This window comes from Fistularia commersonii, chromosome 3, assembly GCF_037954325.1.
Source record: "Fistularia commersonii isolate RoL2024-O1a breed Wild chromosome 3, RoL_Fcom_v1.0, whole genome shotgun sequence".
In the NCBI taxonomy this organism is placed as follows: Eukaryota; Metazoa; Chordata; class Actinopteri; order Syngnathiformes; family Fistulariidae; genus Fistularia; species Fistularia commersonii.
In genome coordinates this window covers 15,381,759-15,408,894 of record NC_141286.1, presented here as the reverse complement: position 1 = coordinate 15,408,894, position 27,136 = coordinate 15,381,759, and the positions used below count along the sequence as shown (strand labels likewise).

General features: G+C 40.9%; 1 protein-coding gene across 7 annotated transcripts in view; it reads left to right on the top strand.

The window, feature by feature from the left end:
* Positions 1–24,151, top strand: part of LOC147235651 (serine/threonine-protein kinase BRSK2-like) — a 117,354-nt gene extending 93,203 nt beyond the window's left edge. Inside the window, exons 9-20 of one of the 7 annotated variants that reach the window (XM_086143791.1) lie at positions 743–774; positions 1,039–1,203; positions 1,311–1,408; positions 2,126–2,279; positions 4,012–4,071; positions 9,529–9,589; positions 12,936–13,593; positions 14,683–14,731; positions 15,375–15,498; positions 16,552–16,732; positions 17,678–17,770; positions 24,015–24,151. In XM_086143791.1, the coding sequence (XP_085999917.1) occupies positions 743–774; positions 1,039–1,203; positions 1,311–1,408; positions 2,126–2,279; positions 4,012–4,071; positions 9,529–9,589; positions 12,936–13,593; positions 14,683–14,731; positions 15,375–15,498; positions 16,552–16,732; positions 17,678–17,770; positions 24,015–24,037 (1,698 nt within the window). In that variant the 3' untranslated portion in view covers positions 24,038–24,151. Of the gene's footprint in view, positions 1–742; positions 775–1,038; positions 1,204–1,310; positions 1,409–2,125; positions 2,280–4,011; positions 4,072–9,528; positions 9,590–12,935; positions 13,594–14,682; positions 14,732–15,374; positions 15,499–16,551; positions 16,733–17,677; positions 17,771–23,488; positions 23,845–24,014 lie in introns of those variants that run through there. The other 6 variants (XM_086143788.1, XM_086143787.1, XM_086143793.1 and 3 more) reach the window with 6 other exon arrangements.
* The last annotated feature ends 2,985 nt before the right edge of the window (positions 24,152–27,136 follow it).

The following is a 27,136-nucleotide window of genomic DNA, read 5'->3' as shown; positions in this document are numbered from 1 at the left end:
AAGTAGACTTTTGTAAGCGCGTCAGCAAAATGGATTGAAAATTGCAGATATTTAAATTGTCTGGATTTGCATTTTGGAGTTGCTTTTTTAATGGATCTGATTTTAACACACTGTGGCCAACCTGTCTAACAACCAGCTCCTGTCAGTTTAACTCCAGAGAGATGGTGGAAATTTAAGTTTCAGATGAACGTCAGATTCCTCTGTGGTCGGGCTTAAAACCCTCAAAGTACTGATGATACAATCTGGGTTGGCCCTCCCCAAGGTGGTGCCCTTGGCAAGATTTTATATGGTGCCCCTTCTTCATACGCTTACATAAAGAAGTAGATTGTCATTCTTCTCACCGTTCTCTTTTATTTATGCTTCTGTTTTTACTTTGAGTCAACAAAAACTGAACAATTCCATAGTTTCATGACCAAAAACAAAAAGAAAAGAATCACAGTTTTTATGTCATGACCCACAACCACCTAAATATTATTGTCTTAATACTGCTGAAGGTGGATTTGTAGATACAAACTGATCAGACATTCAATGTGGTTTTTTTGTATTGTGCCACTTTTGATAGACCTGAAAAAGCCTGATACTGTCTAATAAAATCAAATTGCTAATGTGTTTGTCAAATCCTACTCAATCACTGTCATCACTTGACCAACTTATTTTATACAACTAATCCTGGGACTGAGACCCTTCTATTATTGAGTTAATGTTGCTAATATGTGTTTTCCTTTTCTCCTTTGCATTGCAGTTAGAACAGATCCAGAAGCATACATGGTATCTGTACGTATATCCCTTTTGCTTTTCTTTGTCTGTTTGTGAAAACCTGTTTCAGAATAACTCATGAGGGAACTTTAAAACTTTTAAAGTTCAGTCACATGGACTCTACCTGTCCATAAGTAGTTATGCCCTCCATAGAATGACATGTTGGATGTTTGAGTCAGATGTGGTTTGATATTCTTCAGAATTTCAAAGCCATTTTTGCCGCCTGTGTGTTGTGTCTATGTGTGTGTGTGTGTGTGTGTGTGTGTGTGCAATGTCTCAAAGAGCGGGAAAGAATGAGCCTGAGCCCGAGCAGCCCGTCCCCAGGAAGGTGGCCATCAGGACGCTGGCTTCAGCAGAGGAGATCGACCCTGACGTGCTGGAGAGCATGCACTCTCTGGGCTGCTTCAGGGATAAGGACAAGCTGACCAAAGACCTGCTGTCAGAGGAGTGAGTGAAGGAGTCAGTTGGGGGGGGGCTGCGGCAGGACAGGTGGGGCTGGTAGCATGATAGATGGCATACGGTCTGACAAGAGGCCCCCGTGACTCTGCCTCCAGGGACAACCAGGAGAAGATGATCTACTTCCTGCTCCTGGACCGTAAGGAGAGGTATCCCAGCCACGAGGACCAGAACCTGCCACCACGGAATGAGATTGGTAGGCCGGGCCAAACAGGTTTATATGCAACTGAAAAAGTCTGGAAAACTGGAGAAAAAAATCTGGAGAAAAACTAAAGAAAATATTTCCTGCAGAAATGTTAACCAGACCTGGGAGATATATTGATACATATCCCCTTCTGTTTATTTATCTGTTTATAGTATCTATCTATCTATCTATCTATCTATCTATCTATCTATCTATCTATCTATCTATCTATCTATCTATCTATCTATCTATCTATCTATCTATCTATCTATCTATCTATCTATCTATCTATCTATCTATCTATCTATCTATCTATCTATCTATCTATTTATTCTTTTGGGATTTTATTTGACAGTATGACTTTATCTGTGAACCCAACTTTTTCTCACTATCAACTCAAATTGTTTTAAAATTATTTTATTATTTTCTAATAAAATCAAGGAGACATTTCTTTTTCTAAAATCAGCTGTTTTTACTTACTTAAAAAGGCAAGATATGGCATGTTAGTGGGAAATAAGTTCTTGCGTGAGCTAACAGCCCACAAATTGCAAACAGGGAGTTGGTAATAAGTGACCACAACGGAAGATTATAAACTAAAGATTACCAACAGAAGATAAACATGTATCAAAGCTAAAATCATATTTGGAACATACCGGTCGGGTTACGGTTTGACACTTTCCAACCTGTTTGTTACCTTTTGACTCCTCCATCCTTCCTGAACCTGCTTAGCAGACCCTCCCCGGAAGCGTGTGGACTCACCCATGCTCAGCCGCCACGGCAAGCGGAGACCAGAGAGGAAGTCCATGGAGGTGCTGAGCGTCACAGAAGGAGGCTCACCAGTTCCCGTACGGCGAGCCATTGACATGGCCACTCACGGTCAGAGGTAAGACACGTAGATGTACATGCGTGTTCATGTGCATGGGCAACCATGTTTGACGTGTAAGAGGATCAATCACAAAGCTGTTACAGTGTTATTAATTGTGATAAGGAGTGTATTTGAGCCCAGGTTAAGGTGAAGGGGTGTAAGACCCTCATTCTAATTCCGCACCTCACTGAGCTCTGTCACGTTCACAGTGACATCCGCCCACAGTCGTAATTCCTGCCATCCTTCGCTGGGATCAAATACACGATGCATCACCCTCACCCGGTCGGTTCAGGGGTTTTTAAGCGCAAGCACAGATCACATGACTCCGGCCTGGGTCACACAGCAGTGCTCACACCTCAGGCGCTGAAACTTAACAGCTGGAAAATTGCATGATGATGATAGCGTGTGTGTGTGTGTGTGTGTGTGAGTGCGCGTGAATGTCTGTGTATGAGTGTGTGTGTGGGTGCGTGTGTGTGCGCGCGTGCGTGACAGTGTCCTAATGGATATACATTGTATGTCTGCACGCATGGAGCATGCAGTCAGGAATGAAAGAAAAGCGGATTCAATAAGCTGTAATACCACATTATGCGCAATCCCTTTTTTTTCAAAGACTGGCATCATAATATTTGCTTTGGTATGAAAATTACACGTCAGATAGACCCTCCATCTTCCTAATCAAATGTGCACACTTCTAAATTCAGCAGGTCAGAGTGGGAAAATTAATGTCCTCCTTATTCTTTGATTAGGGAAATAACTCTCATGTCATAACAGTGCTATGAAATCTACCTCATAAATTGGTCTGGAAAACCATTTTGGGCCCCCGACCACAAGTTTATTAAAGGTAGACCTAAAGGACAAACATCGGTTGACAGCCGGAGCAATTAATCCGTGCTTGACATTCTTGATCATGAACGGTTAAACTCCTCCAAATAAAATGATTTTAGGATCATTGAAATGGCGCTGGTGAAAACGTCCATCTCTGTGAAAGTAATCAATCCTGCTGGACTTCGAGCTCTAAATGCATCACTGATAATCGTGCCAGATTATCAATTAATAGGCAAACTACAAAACACCAAAAGTATCTTACTGCAATATAATATATCGTTGCCAAACCCCTACAAAGTACTGCATGATCACTTCTTGTGTTTCGGTCTGAGTGTGTTTCCAGTTTTATAATGTAAGAAGTCGACAGGATTCCTTCCTTTCTTGAATCACCCTGAAAACCAGAGTAAACACACAGACACACACTCTGTGGGCTAGAAACAGTCATGGCCTCCTGAGCGTATCGACCCCTTTCACAGTCCCCCAGCGGTCACTGCTGTGCGCGGGTTCACGCGTGTGCTCAAATCAGCAGGGGAAAATCAGCAGGGGTCTGATTCGTTATTGTTGGTGTATTGGTGTAGGTGTATTAGGCTGCGATCGTTCGTCCTTGCTGCTCGCCCAATCAGCTGAGCCAATAGAAGCTAAATAAGAGGACGTGTAAAAAACAAGCTCAACAGAGATGGTCTCAGTGCAGTGTTAAGTGTGGTGAATGCCACTGTGGTCTGCAGCACGAGCCGTGACTTTTCGATTTGTGCATGTGCGTGTGTGAGCGTGTCGCTCCTCCTGTCATGGCGGTCTCACCATTCCAGTAGTAAATTCATTGAGTTTAATCATTTTGTGAAAAACTGCATGCAGTAATCTAGAATTCCCTTTTTTGTGACGGCCTTTCTGTCTTGTCTCTTTATTTTCTGTCTGCCCCCCTATTCAGCAAATCTGTTTTCAGTAAAAGCTTGGATATCACAAACGCTAACTGCAGCAAGGAGGAAAGGTATTGGACCGCTCCACTCTTCCTACTTCATCTATGTGTAGTTTAGTGTCAACGCCATTTTTTCCCTGGTTTCTGACATCCACTTTCCTTTTCTAGTCTCCATTACTGTGTAGAAATCTTCTGTCATCCTTGTCTGCCATTTTTAAATATGGCATGCTATGTCCTCTAACAGCTCCAATTGTTTTCTGCAAGGAAAAAAGCATGACGTGAATGAACAACACTGACCACCTGTAAATTTGAAAAGTGTGCCCAAAATATATACTGTATATACAAAATGTATTCAAATATGGAAACGGAAAAATTGGGCAAAAGGTCTTTCTTGATTTTTATTATGAATTCTGGCAATTCAACACTGCACCAAATAGCATCTCTCATATAATCCGAGCTTTTATTTTAATTTTTTTCAGAAGAACTCCCTATGTCAAAAAGAAATAATATAGAAAAAAAAATGAAAAAAGAATCTGATTACCTTTTGTTGTTTATATTGCGATCATACATTACCTGTTTTTTTCTAAAGCGTTCCAGAGTTGAAACACGACCTTATTAGAACATTTTCGTTTCACTTCTGTTAAATTCATCCAAAGAGGAAGAAAGTGAAGAATCCATGGGTTTTGTTCATTTTTCTGCATTTGACATCAGGCTGTGAGACTGTCGGTGCTCACACAGCAGGCTTTACAGCAGCAACATAAACCTTAAAACCTTAAAAAGTCGTGCGGATCTTGTCATTTAAAGAAAACAATAATTTGCCGCTGCAAAGATAAATTCAGAATTCAATCTCAGTGTCATGCAGAGGGAAGTACCAGAACAAGGAAAACTCCTCTGGAGTTTTGCTGGCAGACTCCTACCATATCAATAAACCCAAAGGAAATAACATCCCACAAAAATGTTAGCTTTGTTGCATAAATCAAAATTTTCAAAACCCAGAAAAATAAAGGAGATCATATTTTTTTGGTTTGTTTGTTGTTGTTTTTTTAGCAGAGTTTCAATTATAGTTGATAGAGATTTACAGTTGTTTCAAAATTCTTCACCGTTCTTGAGGAGGGAACTGCATCTCTGTAGTTCACCGGAGCTCTGATGCTCCTCTTGTGTATTTAGTAAAACAAAAGGAAATGAATGAATGCAGAAATAGATAGATAGATAGATGGATGGATGGATGGATGGATGGATGGATGGATGGATGGATGGATGGATGGATGGATGGATGGATGGATAGATAGATAGATAGATAGATAGATAGATGGATAGATAGATGGATAGATAGATAGATAGATAGATAGATAGATAGATAGACAGACAGACAGACAGACAGACAGACAGACAGACAGACAGACAGACAGACAGACAGACAGACCAGAGCGATGCAGTATTTGCCGATTCCGACTCGCAGCAGGAAGGTCCCTGGTTTGATTACGACAGGCAAGCCTCACTTTGTGGAGTCTCCATGTTCTCTCCGTGTCAGCATGAGTTTTCTCCAGGTTCTCCAGTTTCATGAAGGATGTCCTTTGACCCTTCTCTGCCCAGATGTGTGAATGAGTGAGTGAATGGTTGAATGTTTCTACATGTGGCCCTGTGATCAGCTTTCTTCCAGGGTGAACCCCGCCCTCTCGCCCAATTACAGCTCGGATTGGCTCCAGCAACGCCCGCGACCTTGAGTACACCATGAGCTGTATAGATAATGAATGAATAAATGAATAAATAAATTAAAAAGGGGAGGTAATTCATTTTCCAAAATGTAATATTTCACCTCATAGCCACTAACCATCTCGATTGCCTGAGATTTATTACAGCCTCCAGCTGGTCACTCCCCCCGCGTACAGACTCTTCGCCACTGAGGTTTTGGCCTCATTCAGCTTCTCTTCTTGCCTTTATGGCCCATTTGATGTTTGCTTGGGTCTCTCAGGTCTCATCACCCGGAGTTTCCAGTTGACGGCCGCCAACTGTTTGGCAATGAAAAGGTTGACTGACAATGTCAGAGAGGAGGATAAAGAATGCAATTTGTGTACTTATTTGTAAGATTCACAATTTAGTTTTGACTGCAGAAGAGCCCGAAGGACGGCAAACAACATCTAGGATCTTAGTGATTTTGTTGCCGTGTCGCAAGAAAATAAGAAAAAAGCATCACAAACTAAATGGAAAATTGAGCAAATATGCATATCATGCAAAAATAATGTTACGATGTAATAACAATGCTGTATCAGCTTATATTGCAATCTTTCCGTTTCCAGAATAACATCCGTTTCTCCCTCACTGTTGTCTTCCTTCTGTCTCTTCATTCTTCATCTGTCTGTGTTTGTTCCAGAAAAGCATGGTGAGATGTCTTTTTGATGACACGTGTGTTTGGAGTTTCTTTGTGTGAGAAGGAAAGCAATTATGTCGATGGAGGAAGATTAGCCGTCCGTCGACGGAAGCTTCCAGGAGCACAGATAGAAGATGGAAACAAAGATTTTGCTCTCTCTGAAAAGCCCTTTCTCTTGCTTGTCAACTAATTGGGGAGATCTGTGGAACGAAGCAAGGCTCTCTCTATTTCACATCATCAGTAACAACGAATTTATAAATTTCCTTATTTCAAAGATCGCCCCAGAATGCACGGGTGTTGCAGTGCTTGAGTGGTATATTAATAGGACATCCTGCCCGAAAGTGTGAAAGGTCTTCTCTGCCCTCCATCATTAATCCGGCACTGCAATGTGTGTGAGGGCTGGCATCATTCCCTTCTTATTAGGGTACAGTGTTGTGTGACCGGGATTGGCACAGTTACACACACACACACACACACACACACACACATGCAAACCAGAGAAGCAAAGATTATTACAACAAGGTGATGGCCCAGCTGCAGCTGCTCTTATCTGCATCATTAAGGATGCTTTGCAACAGGAAAGTCAGAGCAACTCCTCATCTCAAGTTAGATAATTTCTAAACACTGTGTTATAAACAATGCACACAGAGAGAAAGTCAGGAAACCACTTACTAACTCTTTATTATAATTAATTAAGCATATTTATTTTTTTCACTGTCAACTAAAACCATGCATAAAGCTCACTGTGGATGCAACAAAAGGATAAAGGGGAAAAAATGATCTTGAAGAAGTGAGAAGTCTTATAGATTAAAAAGCAGCAGATTAATGAGAAAAATCACAAGCCTGTGAGATTAAAGTGTCAAACTTATAGTTAACATAACCTTTTGTGAAGATAACTTGAGAAAATCAGGATTCCACAAGAGGATCCACACAATTCCCCTCAGCGTTGTTTAGAGGAAATTTAAGGGGTTTTCGGTGGATGCAGGTTCCTGTGGGTGTAAAAAAGAAAGAAAAAAAATAAACTTAAGAATATACTAAAAATAGATCTATCCATAGATAGATAGAAAGATTGATTGATTGATTGATGCTTGTTTAAATAGCAACTCCAATTTTAAGTTGCATTTATGAGTTAAGCAAATTTAAAATAGGTAATGCTCATCAAGTTTGAAAAAATACAACTTCCCAAATAATAAGGCAGACTATTCTTGAAATGAATTACTGCCCAGAATGGCTTTTATCCACTTGTGATGCGTGAAGGTATCCACTTTGAGATAAAAGCATAAAAATCCCAATACTATTCACTTGTGCTTTTTTTCTTTTTTACCTAACATATTATATGCCCTGGCAGCACTGTGGCGAACTGGTTAGCACTGGTGCCTCAAAGGAAGAGAGATCCCTGGTTTGATTCCGACAGGAGGCCTTTTTTTGTGGCGTCTCCGCTTTCTCCCCTTTAGAGACTAAATTGCCAAATCATGTGAATGAGAGGGTGAATTGTTGTATCTCTCTGCATGTTACCATGAGATTGAGCGGTCCAGATTGAGCCCTGCCTGTCACCCAATGATAGCTGGGATAAGCTTCAGTACCTCGCCCCCAACCAAGCACTTTTGAGTGACAGTTCAAAACTGGAGGATCAGACATAGATATATATAATTTTAACCTGAACTAAACCTGATACCTATTGTGATGCCGATACACAGAATAGACTGAGTCATGTTGTCTTTTAGAGATAAAGCCTTCAATCAGAAGGAGTGGCACGCATGATGCCACTAGTATCTAGAGCCGAAAAGAAAAACAATGGTTCTTTGTCTTTGCAGAACATGCAGCCTCTTTTTTCAGCCTGTAAAATGTTGATGTGATGTGATGCCAGTGATGTCATCATCCCTTGTCTGTGTGTGTATGTGTTATGTACGTGCTATTTACATGTTTTTGTGTGTCCTGGAGCATGCTTAATCGTGATTTACTGTTTTCATTTTCCAATTACAACAAAGCCAAATTGTCTATGGACAATTAAATCCACAAGTTGTCAGCGGGCCCCCATTGTTTTTGGTTTGTGTGTGTGTGTGTGTGTGTGTGTGTGTGTGTGTGTGTGTGTGTGTGCGTGCGTGCATGCGTGCGGGTATGTGTATGTGCCTGCATGTGTGTGTCTCGGGGAATCTACCAAGAAAAGATGTTTGGTAATAAGAAAAAGACAAAGGAATACATGAAAAGTTAATGACACGTAAATGACATATGGAGAAGAATAGAAGAAAGGGGAAACAGTAGCCAATGAATTTTGCAGTTCAATTATTCCACACGTGTGTGTGTGTGTATGATTGGTTGATTTGTGTGCTTGTGTGTTTTTGATATTCATGGATGTCCGCAAATATTATCAACAGTCCTTATGTGTTGGTGATTTCTCTGAGAGACTCACTTAATCACAACAATTATCCAGCTCCTTACATTGTGCTTACAAGATATTTCACAAAAATATAGAGGAAAAAATTAATAGAAAAAAGATAACTGCAATTATAACATTATGAACAATACTTTGGGCGTAACTACCTGGCAAAAAATAGTGACAATAATCAACAGATAAAAATAGCTGTGCAGGAAAATGAGCAAAAGTAAGGAAAAAAAAATTACATCACATTATTTCAAAATTAGCAAAGAAATGAACTTGAAAATGATTATGATATTGCGATTCTCTTCGATGTGGGATATTAGAAATCACAGTGGGTATATTTCTTTATCTTATCATTAAAAATATTTGATGTTTTCATATTTAGAATTTTTAGCCCTGTGATTGACTGGCGACCAGTGCACGATGTGCCCCGTCTCTCACCCGATGACAGCTGGGATAACTCCAGCATCCCCTGCAACCCTGAGTGTAGCATAAGCGGAAGAAGATGGATGGATATTTAATTTTTTTTTTAATATTTAACAATTTTAATCTTAGGTGTAAAGCTTAGGGATTGATTTCTGCTGAATTAAGGTCATAAGAAAGACTTGACTACTGGTTGATTCCTTTTAGTCCTGCTGAGATATAGTAGCCTTTTAGAATAAGTGGCTTTGTGTGTGTGTGTGTGTGTGTGTGTGTGTGTGTCTTTGTCATTTTGTGTTCATAGTGCTGGTTGTTGCGCAGTTCCTGGCTGTACACTGACTGAGCGTGTTTGTGTGTGTAGATCGCGGTCGATCAGTGGAGCATCCTCCGGTCTGTCCACCAGTCCTCTCAGCAGTCCCAGGGTAAGTGTCCTCTGTCCAGTTTCCCACAAAAAAAAAACCCTGTCCAGCTGGCCTTGTGCTCACACATACAGACAAACACACACTCACACAAAGAAAGACACATCCATTGAATTCAGGCTCTCATCAGCAGTTCATCCCATCCACTTCATGAAGAGTGTGTGACACACAATAGAGCTAAAGATCCAAAACTGAACTCTGGGAGGAACTGAGCAACATTAGTTAAGAAACAGTGACAATTCTGTTTTTTGTAAGTTATTTATGATTTATTAAGTAGAAGATAAGATAAAAGTCTTGGACAAGGCAAGACGAAAACCACTTGGGGTTCTAGAGGGCTTTTTAACAACCATCAAACTGCTCTTTCAGTGTTATACTGAAGACAAAAAGCTTTTAATTTGAAACTAAATCATGGCCTTAAATTATATGTATATAGAAGCACAAATGTTGGTAACATCAGTCTTGAGAAATCTCAAATCCAATACTGAAACTCTCGGGCCCTGACTCCTGTATTTACTTAGTCAAATTATATTGTGTTGATAATGTAATGCTAATAATAAGAATAATAATATTAATAATTTTATTGGCGTTGTTGGCATTATATTATTATTATTAGTGTTATTATTAGCATTGTTATTCATTTTATTGAAAATGATATTATTATTGTTGTTATGAACTTATTGTCATTATTATTGTTGTTGTTGTTGTTGTTATTAGCGCAAGCATTTGTTAACCAGCTGTAGCAAATGCACTTATCCTTGGCTAATGGCAACACATAATAGTGTTTCATTTTTAATCACAAATAAATTGTCCTTTGAAAAAGGTGGGATTCACTTGGGCATAAAATATCAGGTTGATATTAAAAGCTGACATTGATCTTTAAACAAAGAAACATAAACATCCAGGAACCAGCAGTAGTGACAGAGCAGTCTGAACACAGTCAAATGGAGTTGTAACCTTGGTCAGGAAGCCTCTTTGAGTTATCATTTGTCACCCGCGCTGTATCGCAACAAGAAACGAATTAATGTAATTGTTAGCTGATGAGTCAGACATTTAACAAAAAAAAAAAGAGAAGTCTTGCCTGCCATTGTGATACTTATCGAAGGGTTCAGTCATCGTCTGATGAAGAGTGGTTTGACCTGCGAGTCAAGCTGTGCTCTGCTGGGTGTCACTTAGCTTTAAATGAAGTGGGACCAGATCCATCGGAGGCCACATGCCACACTCCAGATGAGATCCGGTGATTAATATCACCACAGAACACATTATCATGCAGCTGCCAATCTGTCCTTCCTTCTGCCTCATGAGAAAAGCCAAAAGAGTGAAAAGTGCTGCGGCATAGACGTAGTCGACAACTCCCGCCAGTCGATCTACCACGCTGTGTGTTTCTTAATAAAGCCATGCATTTTTTAAAACCAACCGTCTGCAAGTGAGAACAAGCCGTGCATAACAAAGCCCAGCACACATTCCTCACAATCACCAGAATGTTTTGTTTTAGGAACGCATCCCCATTGCAACGTTCCCGTAATATTTCCCCCAAGTACTTTCTTTACAGAATGATTGCCTGAAGGTTCTAATAGTGTTCTCAAAAACACTATCCTTATGGGAAACAGGAACATACTCCACTGGTTAGCTTAGCCCAGTGAATATTAGCTTATGAAATGTGTTAATCAATGTCAATCAGTCAAATTGACATTCATGTTATTCAGACACTTTATTCTGCCCTTGTTGCATTTTCTACTTTCACCGTCTTATCAAATGGTGATGTGAAACTACTGGACATTTTCTATGTGTTAGAGCACAGCTAGCACTGCTTTCCAAAAGTGGGGACAATAACATGATCTTAAAAAAATTCACAGGAAAAAAAAACGAGTGAATGATGTTGCAATGATCCATCTGGCCAGCAGAAAATGAAACTGGGGACTTTGCAGCCCTTGTATATGAACACCAACCAGTTCCTATATGTTTGGGACAGACATCTCTCTATAACATCAATTCAAACTTGTGATAACAGGTTGTATAATGTGAGTGAATAATATATAAGTGTCCAAGATTATTCTGTTATGAAAAAAAGGCATTCATAGAAATTCACTCAGCGTGTTTCCCTCACTGCAATGTGAGGAGTTTGTTCAGCTGTGGATTCACTGTTCTGGCCTGTCCTGAGTCACACGGTCATTCATTCCACAGCATTGTGCATCGGCGCTGCTATGCATGCACTCGGGCCGCTTTCACAGGCGGAAGGCGAAGCTAAAGTTGTTAGCTTTTTGTCCGGTTCACTTACTGCTGAATATGGATGCACCGACGTGTCAGACAGTTGACGCTCTGCTCGTTAACTCAACTAATAATATAAATAAAACAGGAATCAGTTCGAGTCCCTTACAATGCTTACAACATTTCTTCGGGGGTTAGCTCACATAAAGACAGATTGGAAACAGTCCTTCTTTACTTAGTCCAAAGCAATTTTTCTTCAGTGAAACTAAAATTTGCACTTTCCTCTAAAGACTAATTTACATAGATTCTAACATGCGTGAAGTCTTTGCTAAATCATTGTATTTGTTCACGATTTCTTGCAGCCTGTAAATACGGGCACGCTGGCCCAGTTAGAGCAGAAATCACATAACGTTAGAATTTTATGGTCCAACTACCTCATACATCAAACTATTCAACCCCAATGCCTGTCTTGCCTCTTTTGTTGGCTGATACATGGCGATGATCAGATCCTCTGTCTCCATGTTCTTTGTTGTCTGATCTGTCCTCAAGTCCACATAGTGCTTAATATCCACACTATTCTAAAGGACACAGGGAGGTGGTACGCTCTTCCTTTCTCATACATAAAGGAGGCATTAATGAGTCCTCAGGGTTTCTGTCCGCTAAATGAGCCTACCGTTTTATTTTTCTATTAATATCACAAAAACCACCGTATTCGAGGACAACAAACAAAGAGTCAAAGTCATATTCTGAGGTTATTCTGTATTAAATGATAACAGGATTGAAGGACATTTATTGAAACTGATATTCCAACTAGGAATGTTGGGAATATAAACAGTGTGAAAAATTAAAAGTGTGAGCTCACCAGGTTTGATGTCGGTGCATCCCTATTGTCACGAATGCTCCACTGCTGCCTCTTGATTGGCCAATCACTTTGCTAATCGCATGTTCTGTTTTTCTTTCTTTCTTGCACTCTCACCACTTTCTGCCTGCTCCACCTCTCCACCCATCTTCCACACTCCTATTTTTTTTCCTCCTGCTGACTTTCATTTTTTGGGAATGAACCTTCGCTGGGCTGTGGTGTTCGCTATGGCCGCCTTGCTCCTATTGGCTGCCGTCATGTCAAACGATGCATGACCAATCACAGCCCAACCGGCGGTTCTTCATCCCACCCCAGTCCCCAGATCTGTGTCAGTCACCAAACTGCAGTCCCACCCATTCCACTGAGGTTCGCCTTAATGGGGTGGGGCCTCGGACACCCAACTCCTACCAGCCAAAGATGGGGTCTCCCCTCATGCACCCCCGCACACAAACCCTCCCCGCCAAGCCAAAAGTGTCCGAGAAGCCTCTGCAGACCACCAGGTCCAACCCGCTCCCCAACACGGCACAGAGTCCATCTACCCCCAAGTCTGAGCCCTCCACCCCGAGCCAGCCACTGGCCCCCTGCATTCCAAACAGTCCCCGGGTGAGGCGCCACCCACCCCTCACTGTACCCCCAAAGCTCTCCATCCCCCTCTCCCCCTTGCCACCTATGTCACCCCTCCGGCGCCACCACCTTCACCCTGACCACAATGGAAAATCTGTCCCCATCGCGCAGGTGACCCCTCACCCCTCTCCCAGAGGGAGCCCCCTCCCTACCCCCAAAGGCACCCCGGTGCACACGCCAAAGGACAGCCCAGCTGGCACACCCAGCCCTACGCCACCACCCAGCCCCTCCATTGGGGGCATGCCCTGGAGGACGCGCCTAAACTCCATCAAGAACAGCTTCCTGGGCTCACCGCGTTTCCACCGCAGGAAAATGCAAGGTAGAGTAGTAGAAATAGTAGCAGCAGTGAAAGGGAGGACTCACTCATTACATTTATTGAGACCATTTTCTCAGTAGGGCAACAACTACTATAAATTACTTGGCCATTAAGCAATTTCTTTGCATATCAAAGTATTAGATCAAGGGTGGCAAGACTGGGATGATATTTTCTGGCCCCCTTCTTGTTTTTCTCTAACACACCATTCTTAACAGTATATTCTAAACAAGCAATGATAACATAACAACTTCTCAGGTAAAAAATTCAATTTTAATTCTTAAGATAAAAAAAATCAGAAATTGTATTATCATTATTATTATTGTTGTTGTTGTTGTTGTTTTTGTTGTTATTATTATTGGATTGTCACCCCAATTTTGTCACTCCAATATAAACATGCTCGATAATAGCATCATGTTTTCATCATTTCGTTCTCAATTTCCAGTTACAACTGACAACATTTAGCAAGGAGATCTCTCGCACTTACCAGAGGCATGCATCTGTCTCAGATCAATGAACGCCACTACGTGATTGGCTAAGAGCAGATTAATCATCTTCACTCAGCCCATTTTCTCCCCGCACATACATGAATCGAAAAATCAGACACGCTTGCTGATGATCCAGGATGACCTGCAGCGGCGTACTGGTCGATGCAGTCGCTGATTAAAACGGGCCCCAGTTCTTATCTGTATGATAATGGATTCACCACAAATTGTGTTCATGCGTCAAACTGCATTCCTGTCCGTGAGCAAATCCAAACAAAATCTCCACTCTTAATAACTGTATTTAGTTTAAATTAATTACCTTGCATCCTTATTTTGAAGAACAGTAGCTTCTGGTCATGTTATATGCAAGATAATGATCTCATTAAAGCAAGAAAAATAAAATGACCTATTTTCTTCTGTTTTTTTTCATGTTTTCATGTTCATCGCTGCTTTCACAGCACCTTGAAAAGAGCTTAAAATAATCTCATTCAAAAAAACAAGGAAAAAAGAGATAATAACGCAACCGTGGTATATCCAGTGAGTGAGTATGGATGGCTAGCCAGATCTCTCCCTGGACTTTAACTGATCTCTTGTCACCTTGCATCCGCAGTCCCAACACAAGAGGACATGTCCAGTCTCACCCCAGATTCATCTCCAGAGTGAGTGACACCCCATAATAACACCGACACGAGCACTTGAATTTTCAACTTCGGTTTATTGATTTAAATACCCATTCCAAATGTCCTATATATGCACTGAAAATGTTCATATAACTCAACTTTTTAGCAAATTATGTATTCATTATATCGCATGCATTTACACACCGACACTGTGTTTCACATTGTTTAAATCTAGCTTAAATACAATGCGTGTATATATAATTGTATGATTTTTTTTCAAGTTACAAATATCAATGTCTATCACCCTGAGGTGAAACACAGCTGGTACAAGCAGCAAAAGTTATAGCCTCTTTTGTCATCTTTGCACAAATAGACAGAAAGTGTTAAACCAAATTTTCATGCTGATTCAGCGCAAGAGGTGGCCATTCACATTAAAGAGTGTTCATCCCAATATCTGGGTAGTAATTATTTAAGTTATATTTGGTCGGTTGTTGATGGCTCCTGCTGACCATCTGAATTCCACATTGAATATGTGGTAATTCTATTAGTTTTATTTGTGTCGGTTTTGGGACCACAAATGGCTCCTTGACTGTCGTCATTTGCGTCTGTCAGCATTTGTCTCAGATGTATATTGTGTTTTCCACGAGTGGAGTCGTGACCTCGGCCTGCTGTTTTTCTCCAGGCTGGCCAAGAAGTCGTGGTTTGGCAACTTCATCAACCTGGAGAAGGAGGAGCAGATCTTTATCGTGATAAGAGACAAACCCCTCAGCTCCATAAAGGCTGACATCGTACACGCCTTTCTCTCTGTGAGTTGCGTCTTTTCCGTCTTCCAGAGATTGGCGGTCGGGGTAACAGCATTCAAATCTTATTTTTCAGTGGTCTTAGGGCAGCTTTGGTTTTCTTTTGACGGTGGTCCCTCTCGGGTCTCTCAGGGAACAATTTTGTGACCAGTTCCGTTCAATTTTGTCGATACCTGCTTGTTCCATGGGACGACATTTGTATCTGCTGCTCAAATCTTGAAATCCCTCTAGCTTTTTTTTCTTAGATATTTTATGTTCTCTGGGTTTTTTCACACTAGAATAATTTTGCCCAGCTCTCCGAATCTGTCATCCCTCGGGACAAAGGGGCAGGGCTCTTATTTTGAGCGAAATCAAACTATTTGGCCTTATTAATGTCCTTTCAAAAGCGATATTTTTAAGCTCATTACACTACAGCAGAGCCTATCAAGCATACTATATTGATTGCAGAATAAAATTACCGAACAAAAAGCTTCAGGTTTTCCATTTATGAAATGCAGATTGGAAAAAAAATAAAGGTTTGTGCTCAGGTTATGTAAAGTAAAAGAATTACTCATTTGTAATAATGTGGTCCTAACTCCCCAAGGAAATTATTTGATGCTGTACACCTTACTTGTAACAGTCAGTCATAAAATGAGGAAGAGCTATATTTATTTTGTTTTAAATCATTATAAACTTATATTATACAGAGGTATTTGTGTTTACAAAACTGAGCTGCAAGCTTAGTAGTCATGAAAGGATTCAGAATCTGGAAATGATAAGCCAGTACACTGCCTCATCACCATTCCATTCCCCTGTTACTTACAAATCATCTCCAGTTAAATTACTGATTAACTTACTTAGTTAATCAGTATTAACTAGCCGAGTTAACATAGCATATTGGACAGCCTGGGTAAATACTTGGCTGAGAGATGTCCGACAACGGTATCCCACTACAACATCGAAAGAGTCAAACACAAAGAGCATAATGCCTTCATCTCCCTCACCTTCGTCATTCCACAACCTCCACTGGTGAGCAAGTTGTTGTTCCGCGCAGCCGCTGACTCAGCGTCTCCCTCTCAGATCCCCAGCCTGAGCCACAGCGTCATCTCGCAGACAAGTTTCCGGGCCGAGTACAAGTCCACCGCTGGGCCCACCGTATTCCAGAAGCCTGTGAAGTTCCAGGTGGACATCACGTACACAGAGAGCACCAGCGCTACCAAGGAGAATGGAATCTATTCTGTTACCTTCACGTTGCTCTCAGGTAAAACACGGCGGGATCAAAAGGCATAGGATCAAAACAGGTCAGAAGACAGTTGCAGATATAGTGCAGGGGGTTAGAGCGGTCGTCTTTTGCGCCAAACATTCCTGGTTTGATTCCAGGCTCCTCCGAGTGTTGTTGAGCAAGACACCAAACCCCTGATGCTGCTCAGTAGCTACTCTCTGTTCATGGTACATCAATGATGGGTAAAACGCAGTGGTTGAACTTTGGCGATGTTGTGTTGTATGTGTAACTGATTGTGACAAATAAAAACAATTTCTATTCTAGAGTGAATTGAACAGGAGTCGGTAATTAAAATCATGAAAACTGTGGGACGAAGATAGAAAGATTCACCCCAAGAAGCTCTAAGACTTGCATATTTGAAATGCTTTGTTACCACAATTAATTCAAAAAACTCTAAAATGCCAAGATGTGTGAATGTTTGCATGTCTCTATATGTGACCTTGTGATTGGCTGGCGATGGGAACATGGTGAAGCCCATCCCTCACCCAGTGACAGATGGGATAGGATACTAAGTGCAGGGGAAGTGGTATAGATAATGAATGATGGATTTCTTTTTTCTTTGTCTGCGAAAACACCCGCTTTGGGCTGCCTGTTCATTCCATTCACACAAGTTCACTGCCTGTTGCAGACTTAGCTGTATAAATAATTACTGAATGGAATTACGACAGGCAGGCATGAACATGGTAGAAATCTAAGGTTGCCTAGGTTTAATGAGGTGAAGATCTAGCCCCTTTTACTGACTTTTAGTGAGATGCAACCTTAGGTGTTTTTTTTTTTTTATTTTTTTATGCTTTATTTGTGTTTGCACCATCGGAATCAATTGAATTAAATAAAAACATCTAATTTGTTTTTAACTTTTTCTGTTTGTCAAGTGAAGGAAATGCTTGATAGCCCTAAAGAACGTCCGCCTTGTTTCCCTGTCAGGTCCCAGCCGTCGTTTCAAGCGTGTGGTGGAGACCATCCAGGCCCAGCTGCTCAGCACCAATGACCAGCCCGGCATCCAGCCCCAGATCTCTGGTAAGTTCAACCCCCCTCCCCACATGCCCTGGACCACGCCTCTAAACCACGACAACCTCCTCACACGTCCCCCCGAGCATCCCAGCATTCCTCACGGCACAGCTACACCTCCCCGCCCGGCCCTTCGGCCCCACATCAGCTCGGCCCATGGCTCGGCCTGGCGCACCGCTTTCAGCACATGGCATCTCCACGTGCATGCACCTGCCACATACCACGGCTAACACACAACACACACAGATGCTTCCTCACACATGAACCACGCACAGCAGCAACCGCGCATCGCAGTGTAATCTATTTTTTGCAGACAGCGGTATAACATAGTCACCAAAACACTCCAGACAGAGAGGGTTTACTGGCACGCGGTTGAAGCGTTAAGGTTGTAAGTTGCATACATTGGTGATGCCACACATGTCGCCATGGAAACCCCTATTCACACCCAGTCGCAATCAATCCCGCAATTCTTTGGAGTCCTCTCTGACGGTTTGTACTGGGCTGCCTAGAGACGGATGGATTTTTGAAATATGGAAGAAACAAAAAGAGTGACTTTGTCTGTAGTTTTGTTTGTCAGTGTGTATTGTATTATACACCGTAATATTCCTCCTGTCGTATCTGTGGTTATTGACTTGATAATATTCCCCTCTGGTGGTGAGGCAGTGTTATTACAGGCTGTCCTCTTCAGTATGCAGCTGAGAGAATCTTTTGTACCATACTTGAAGTATTTCAAGACGTTGGTTTTTGGGGTGAGAAATAAGCAGTGAAGTACTTTACATATAGATTTATTTGCAGATTTCTGAACGATCCATCAGGCGTATTTTAGTATCACTTAAAAAATCACGTAAAATAAAATATCGTGAATATCTCATTTATCATAGAGAATGTTTATCTGATTATATGTTTTAAAATCAAGTAGTTTAGTATTTCTAAAATAATCTCGATCGGCTACTGACTTGAATATTTGCTATGGATACATGCATACAGTGCATCCTTTTCCTTAATTCAAATACTCCTTGATTAAGAATAAGAATAAGAATAAGAATAAGAATAAGAATAAGAATAAGAATAAGAATAAGAATAAGAGCAACTTTATCTATCCCGAAGGAAATTGTTGTGCCAGAGTTTCAAGTAAAACATAATAATAAATAATAGTAGGAAGGTGGGAGAATAAGAAATACAAATAAAACTATAAGATGTCAAAGTTAAGGCTATAAAGTGTTTTAAGGTCTTAAAAAGTACAAAGATTTGAATATTCCCTTCGGCTGAAGATAGAGGAATTAAAAAGTCAATCCTTGTAACAGGAAAAAAATACGATCATAGGCATATTTATTTATTTATCTGTTACATTTGATTTAGTTATTTCTTTATGGAACAACCGCTTGGATTCTAGACAGTAAATGTTTACTTGAAATCACCCAATGATAAATCTATTTTGAGCCCAACGCTCAAGGGTAACGCAACTGGAATTATAAATCCCTTTTTTTATTCCCTCTTTGTTTGGAAAAGCAGCAGATCAAATAGACTAATAGACAAATTGCTCCAAGCTCAAAAATAATTTCTATGCTTTTAATACTCTGCAGTTTAAAAGAAAGCACAAAGTGAAATATGGAATGGGTTTAAATGTAAGTTTTTTTGTTTTTTGTGACATTAGTAGATGCTGCTTATTTGATACCCAAAAACCCAAACTATCATGAAGACAGTCACTGCCACAGATGGGAACTTTTATCAGGAAGTGTATGAAAAACCTCAGTCACCCCCACCATGCAGATGTGCCAATAACCCACATCTAAGCGTATCTTCTGACTGTGTGCGTTACTCGTCCTCTGGCCTGCCTCTCCATGCCTCCCCCGCTTCACGTCATCCGCAGCTTCTCTCTGATGCCACTGAATGATGCGCATGCTGAAGCGCCTACCCAGAGCCTTTCACACGCATATTTGTTTGGAAAAATGATCCAGCAGGGGTGTGATCTGCGCCAAACTGTGCGTGCTGATGGTTCTGGGTGAGCTACCTGCCATACAATGCACTGAAACCCATTGCATGCTCGGAAAAAAAAAAAAAAAAAAACGCTTAACGCAGCGAGCAAACACACACATTACCTGTGACTATGATCTCTTTTTTTTCATGAGTGGGTCTTGATAAAAGTGGTGGTCCTGCAAACGTGTGAAGCTGCAGGCTTCCCCTGTGTGTTTGACAGAAGAGATGGAGGCTGTGCAGATTGGAAGAGATTAGCATTACAGCGACTGTTTCGCCTCAGAGTTTCCCCTTCTGCGTTCTTACCCGAATATGAATCCATTGCTTTGATAAACCGATCTAATGTTTGTTGCACAGCTTTGATGACAGGGCTGGTTGTGAACCAATGACAAAAAAATAAATAAATTGTTAATGTTTTATTTTTATGATTACTGAAATCCTATGAAGAAAGGAATTGAAAGTCACCTTTAGGGCAAATGTCAATAAGAACAGCCATCAATCAACCCCAAGTTCTATTGAGTAAACCAAAGAATCATAATTTACTGTAGTATAAACAACTAAATAGGATCATACATACCATAATTCATCTTCATGCTGCACAAATCAGGAATATAAGAGCTTATACCTTATTCAAGTATTGTTAGATCACACAGTGGCTCAATTAGTTCATTGTTAGCCGTCAAATAAGAAAAGTAATAAAACTGGTACGAAGTGCATGGTAAAATATTCATAAATGTTAATAATCAGATTCTCACAAAATATATATATGTGTAAACATGTTATTAGTCAACTTACATGATAAGTTAACAAGTGTCAAATAAACGCATTGTTAGAGGCATACTTTTTAAAAATAGAATAGAATACAACGTCCCACAGTGGGTAGTATTTTGGTAACAATTTTGGACAAGTAGGGGTTTTATATTCTTACATTTAGCCTATTGTGATACTTTGATTAACCTTAACCAACAAAGTTATGTCAGTGAGCATTTATTACTTTCTCATTATTAATCAACGGGCCTGTATGAATGGAAGCCTACGACAAGAACTTAAATATGATTGGGTTTCCAAAAACACAGTCTGTGTTGGCTTCATGTAGTGGCAAATCTATCCAGGCTGTATTTAGAACTACACCAGCATAAATAAAAAAAATCTTTTAAAAAAAAGAACAGCAGGGACGAGCGAGAGGGAACTCTGACCCGAACACTCGGTGCCTCCAGCATTAGCCGATGTGGTGAGGGAGCCGCTGATGTCTGCAGCCAGCTGGGACTCCCTGAGTCTCCGGCTCTCTTGACACTGTCCTCTGCTCTCAGATGGCTCTCTGCACTCGGCTACTTTACCAAGTAAATCCTCCAAACATGGTAAGACCCAGAGCCAGCCGGGAGACCCCTTTCAAATGCCCTCACCCCCGGCTTCTTACTCACATCGGCCACATCCCGGAGGCCCCCTGCCACCAGCGCACCCTGTTTATACTAACCTGTGTGCATGTGAGAATGTGTGTGATGTGTTATTTATAGCACAAATATAAACCGTTTGCATTTACCGAAGCACAGATTTAAACAAAATACTGAAAAATAAAAGCCCCAAAGCCATTCTAGGCCCAAACTACAAATCAAGAAGACTTAAGGAACCACTTCTGGAATTAATAAGTTGTCACACCATGAGTACAAATTAATCCCCGAATGAACATTAAAAGAGTGACTCAGCAGGCTGCACTCTGGTAGAGATGGATCCAATCCAGATTCGGGAAGGTCCCGGCAAGTGTATGCAGGCTGCCCTGTGACAACGACAGGCAAATCGACCATCAACGCTGACATTGTCTGCTTAGTACTAAGCAATAAGAGCTTTATAAACAGACAGACCAAAACACAAGTCATCTAGAGCAGTGTTCTTAAGCTGGACAAAATGGGTGAAGCCAAAGGTGGTGTGTGGTTATTTTCCAGTTTGAACTGAAATTTGAAATGAATCAAAGAGCCGGATGTTCATTGTGTGAGTGTGTGTCTGTGTGTGTGTGTGTATGTGTTTGTCACTCAACTGACCTCTGTAACCCTTTGCATGGTGTTGCCTGATACCGGGTTATAACCCCCTTCCGCACCGACTTTCCATATTCAAACTTGAGCACAGCAAATATGTCTCTGTGTCCCCAAAGGGGGATAATGGTAAGTTGGACCAGCAAGCTTTTTTTCTTTCAGCTTAAAACAATGAAATTACATTTTTAAAAAACACAACACACAGCAACACTGTGCAGAAGCAACATCAGTAAGATCACCTTCAACAATAGGTGGATGTATATTTATATGTGCACCATACTGTTATGCTGCATGTTTTTTTTTATTTGCTCATGACTGTTTTAAAGCATTAAACACACTTAACCAGATAAAAAGAAAAGCCTTGTCTTAACAGATTGATGTTGTTGTGATGGATGCTGATATGACTGGGAGTTGACTGGAGCTCTGGAGGACTCAAACAAAGACACGCAAACTCTGAAAGGCCAAAGTGATCCTCCTGCATTGAGCAGTGGAGAGGTTGAACAGACCTGACCGAGGCTTCCTAGCCGCAATTTGACCCTACATCTAAAAGCGCTTCAGCTTTCAAAATTCTAACAAATAAGTAATTCAAGTTCTTCAATTTTAATTCTTACCCTGCGGGATGTGTCAGCGAGCTAATCCAAAGAATTAATCAGACATGGGGATGTCCTTTAAATTCAAGCAAAGGCAATTCAACTGGCCCATCCAGTTGGTTGAGTAGGACTAAAGGGGAATATTAAGATATGCATGTAGTTTATTTAATAATAATAATGATAATAATAATTCCATCTTGTGCCACAGTGGCTGAAACGTACCGAAATAAAAAAAATAAAAAAAGACAAAATCAATAAATAGGAATCAGTATCAACAGGATGATATTGATTATCATGCCCACATTGTGGAATCTGTTTCAACAGACATTGGCATTGGTTTTTTTAAAGATCTTTGTTACTATCTATCTATATATCTATTGAGTTATTTATTTCGAATAGAAAATGCAGATGAATAGAAACAAAAACAATGTATTCCCCAAGATTTCAAAGAAAAAAAAACACAACGGAAAAGTTTTAATTACTCCGTTGCTATATTGTCACATATTTATTCATATAACTTTATGAATAAATTATAGGAGACTGAGACCTGTCTCACACCTTTGGTGATACATCAGCACGCATGCATCCTCATGGAATCCCAGCTGGTGGGTATCCTTTCCGTAGCATTGCCATGACGGCACTGCAGTTCATCACTGGTTGTTCTGTGTTTGAGATGCAAAGTGACGCTGCAATAATAAACAGTCAAAATAAACAGTCTCTCTCGTTGATACCATATCGACAGTTGAAAAATAAAACAAATAAGTAAAATAAATTAAAATTAAAAGGTTCATTCCGCCTCATTCCAGTCATCCATCCGTCATTCAGGTTGGATGTGGGAATGTTTAGGTTGAACCCAGTCCCGTCTGATGTCCCAACACGTGTCTTCCAGCGCTCCCATCAGCTCCCGCCCCCGCAGGGGAAAGAGAGACTCTGAAACCGACAGCCGTCTCACGCCAGCACCTGCTCGTGCCTCCCGAGAGTCCCGCGGGCCGAAGAGTCTCTTTTTCCCCCGGCTCCGCTCTTCCTCTCATCACTCCATCACCTCTATCACACCTCTTCATGTTAACCCCATTGCTCATGTGTTGTTTGTTCTCTCTCTCTCTCTCTTTGTTTTTCTTTTCTTTCCGTCTGTTTAGGCAGCCCGTTGAGTAACTTCTTTGACGTAATTAAACAGCTTTTTTCAGACGAGAAGAACATCCAAGCGTCCCACCCCCCCGGCACCCCTGCTGCACCTAGTTCCCCTGCCAAGCATGCCCCCAGCAGCAAGCCCAACCAACCCCCGCCCAATGACTCTAAATGCCCCCCCGGCAAAGACAAAACAAAGATGGCCGCCAGCAACAGGACACAGGAACAACCTTAAGGAGCGGTAGCTGTGCATGACTAGACGAAACGCAGTTATCGGGTCACTAACAAGAACGGAGAGCTGCTCACCTTGCCCTTTAGTTAGGATTAAAACTAAAAATCTACTTTTTGCCTATAAATTTTCTACTGTATAATGGTAATGGCTATGTCACTTATATAAGTATTTTACGACAAGTAGCAGATGTAGCTTTGTCACCCTGCCTCCCGCCCCTCTCCCCTCCCTCCTCCGTCCCCCGGGGTCTTTCGGTGGGTTTGTGTCCTCCTCACATTTTTGACAGCTTGACTTGTCTCTGCCACCAGGGATCATCCATAATAACTATTAACCTCGGCGGCCCTCTCAAGACTGTCCCACAGCAGGCCGCTCACCGCCTGCCATCACCACGAGCGTCTGAAGGAAAGAAAGAGGAACCCCCCCCCCCCCCGACCCCCAATCCCCCCACTTCGCTCCATTCCCACCTGTCCCACCCACCCAACCCCTTCAAGTCTTTTCTCCGTCCGCCTCGGCCCAACCCACACCAGACACGTCTCAGAAGAAGAGAAAAAAAGGAAGGCCTTAAGACAGTGATGTTTGTCAATCCACATACACGCACGCACACACACACACACACCATTTACCCTCTATCTCTCCTACATGCACATTAAAAGAACATACACATTCCTCTAAAACAAGTTCTTTGCGGGATGTAATAACTTGCACACACTGATGAACAAGAAGCGGTGGGTGACAGGTGGACAGACGGACAGATGGACGAAGGCCAGCTGGATTGTATTTCTTATAAATGTTGTCTTTTCTTTGTGAACGGCAGGATTTTCGAGCCCACGTCATGACCTTTCCCCCGCAAACGGCCGCTCGCATTTAAAAGCCCGGCCATTAACAATATGCTACGGGGGAGGGGGGATGAGGTTTCATAAATGAATGATCTGTTCTGTTGTACAGACTAAATAATGTTGCGTATGTACAAAAAAAGTGTAGTTGTGACATTTCTGTTTCAGATTTGTGTTGGTATATTCTGTCCGTCGCTGCAAAAAGCCCAGTCACACCAGCTGAACACGGTCACTCCACTGGGGTGTGGTGAAGCAAATAACATGATTTGCTTCACGTTTAAGCGCAGCTTGGCAGGGGAAACCATCATTTAATGAATATCCTAAACTTTACACATGTAGGTCTGTATGTCAACGACGGATGGATGCTGTTGTTTTAGTTTTATTTCATTTCAGAAAGCAGCAGAAAGGTCCACTGTGTTTAAGCTCCAGATATGTTCAATATATATATGTATATATACATATATATAAATTAATCTTGGTCACAAAACTGCGCCTCCGTGATACTGTGAAACCTACTTAGTAACACTGCTGCTGCCACGCACCGTCAACATCACTGCTCGCTCCCCGTCAGCTGCACCCTTTTTAACTCTTCAAATTGAGTTTGACTCTTTAACACTTGAAAACTTTCCCTAAAAGTAAACATCCAAGGTTCCCAGGCCAGCACATTTGACCTCATTTAGCTCATTTGTTTGTTTTAAATTACTCAATTGCAGGATCATCAATTTATTATTTTCAATTTATCATTATTATTATTATCATTGGTCTAACTATAATTATAATAATGACCATGATGGTGATGATGATGACTGTGATGGTGGTGATGCTGAGAGTGATAATGATATTGTTGTTGTTAATTATTTTTTTATGAGTTGAAGCACCACATCTAACTATTTTTATCATTATTAGTTGTCTTATTACATTATTATCAATAACAGTTACAATTATAATAATACTGAAGAAGATGATGACGACGATGGTGGTGGTGATGAGAATAATTATGTCATTATTATTGTTGTAATTTTTTGATGAGTTGAAGCACCAAGGGTTTATTAATCATAGATGGGAAAACCTTCCCATGAAAATTAACAAAAAATTGTTAATTTTTTATTCAATGGTTTCCCTGAAAGTGTCCTTGAAGAATTTGGTACTGCTGATGTGGAACTACAGTTGGAGTCCTGTGAACGTCTCCACATTGCTGTCAACATTGACATCCCATAATCATCCTCCGCTCGTTTGGGCTGGCTAGTGTTTTCCTTCCCGTTGGCAGTTTTTGCCGGGTCCTTTTCTGGTGCGACCAGGCCTCCACGAAACGCCTCCTTTTTCATTTTGCACTTTTAACCAGCCTGTCCAACACTGGTTTCAGTTTCACGGCGTCAGAGCTTTTCAACCTTCGCTGTCGTTCAGGTTTCAGACAACATATGAACTGCTGTGTATATTTTTGTACTTTATTGTATCTTGTCAGTCTTGTTTTTGGCATTAATTTATTCTCTTATTTATATGAAAGCTGTAGAGAATGTCTCGTCAAATTATTTAAAAGGAGGGTTTGTCATTTTTAAGTTATCCCTTCATTCCTTCTCCCAGCTTCTGGTGAAATAAACTTGTAATATACATTCGGGAAAAATTATTTACCGTAATTTAAGAATGTAGACGTAGCCTCTTTGAGAGTGAACAAACCCTTTGTGGATAATTGTCGGTGTGTATGATAACTCAAATATCTCCAAGCACTCATCCTGTAAATAAGCCAAGTTTACCGACAAGCTTATTTAAGAAAAAAACAAACAGACAAAAAAAAAAAAACAAACAAAAAAAAAACAAACAAGGGGGATTCCTACTTAGCTTTGACCCTGTACGGTTGTTTGCATGTTCAGCATTCGTCTTTTCTTTGCATGTCGTCGTTGGAATTGTTCCCCGCACCCCTTTCTCTTCACACATTATTTTCTTAGTAATTTATTTATTTTATTTATTTTATACGTATTAATATATATATATGTATATATGTGTGTGTGTATACATATATATACACACATATAAATATACATACATATATATATACACATATGTATGTATGTATGTGTATACATATATATATATACATATACACACACACACACACACACACCACTGTCCTCTTGCCCTCCCTTTTGTTGACTGTGTGCACACAGTAAAACCATGCAACGCATCCTCCTTATCTCTCCAAGAGGGAACCTGCTGGTGATCGCGTCATTTGCTCAGACCAGCCAGATGGGTGTTGGCTTATCAGAGTGAAAAATTAAAGCAATATCTTTCATCGTTGGCTTTCCTCTTTTTTTCTACTGTGGGAATCCAGAGCACACACAATGGACTCGGGGCGCTGCAACTGAGCAGGAGAACCACTGGCAATGTATTCCCTTGTGATGTTACTGTGAACAACTTCAGTGCTAAAAGGAAATAAATCTGTTGACTTTGGCGTTGCGTGTGTAGTTTTCATTAGTTTGACATGAATTTGCGAATTACATGTCCTGTTTTTTGTGCACTGAGTTGATTGTTTACTTCGAGCAGTGGTTAATTCCCGTAACAATCCCTTTATAGCTGCAGTTTGTGGACAAAAAGCTTTCTGT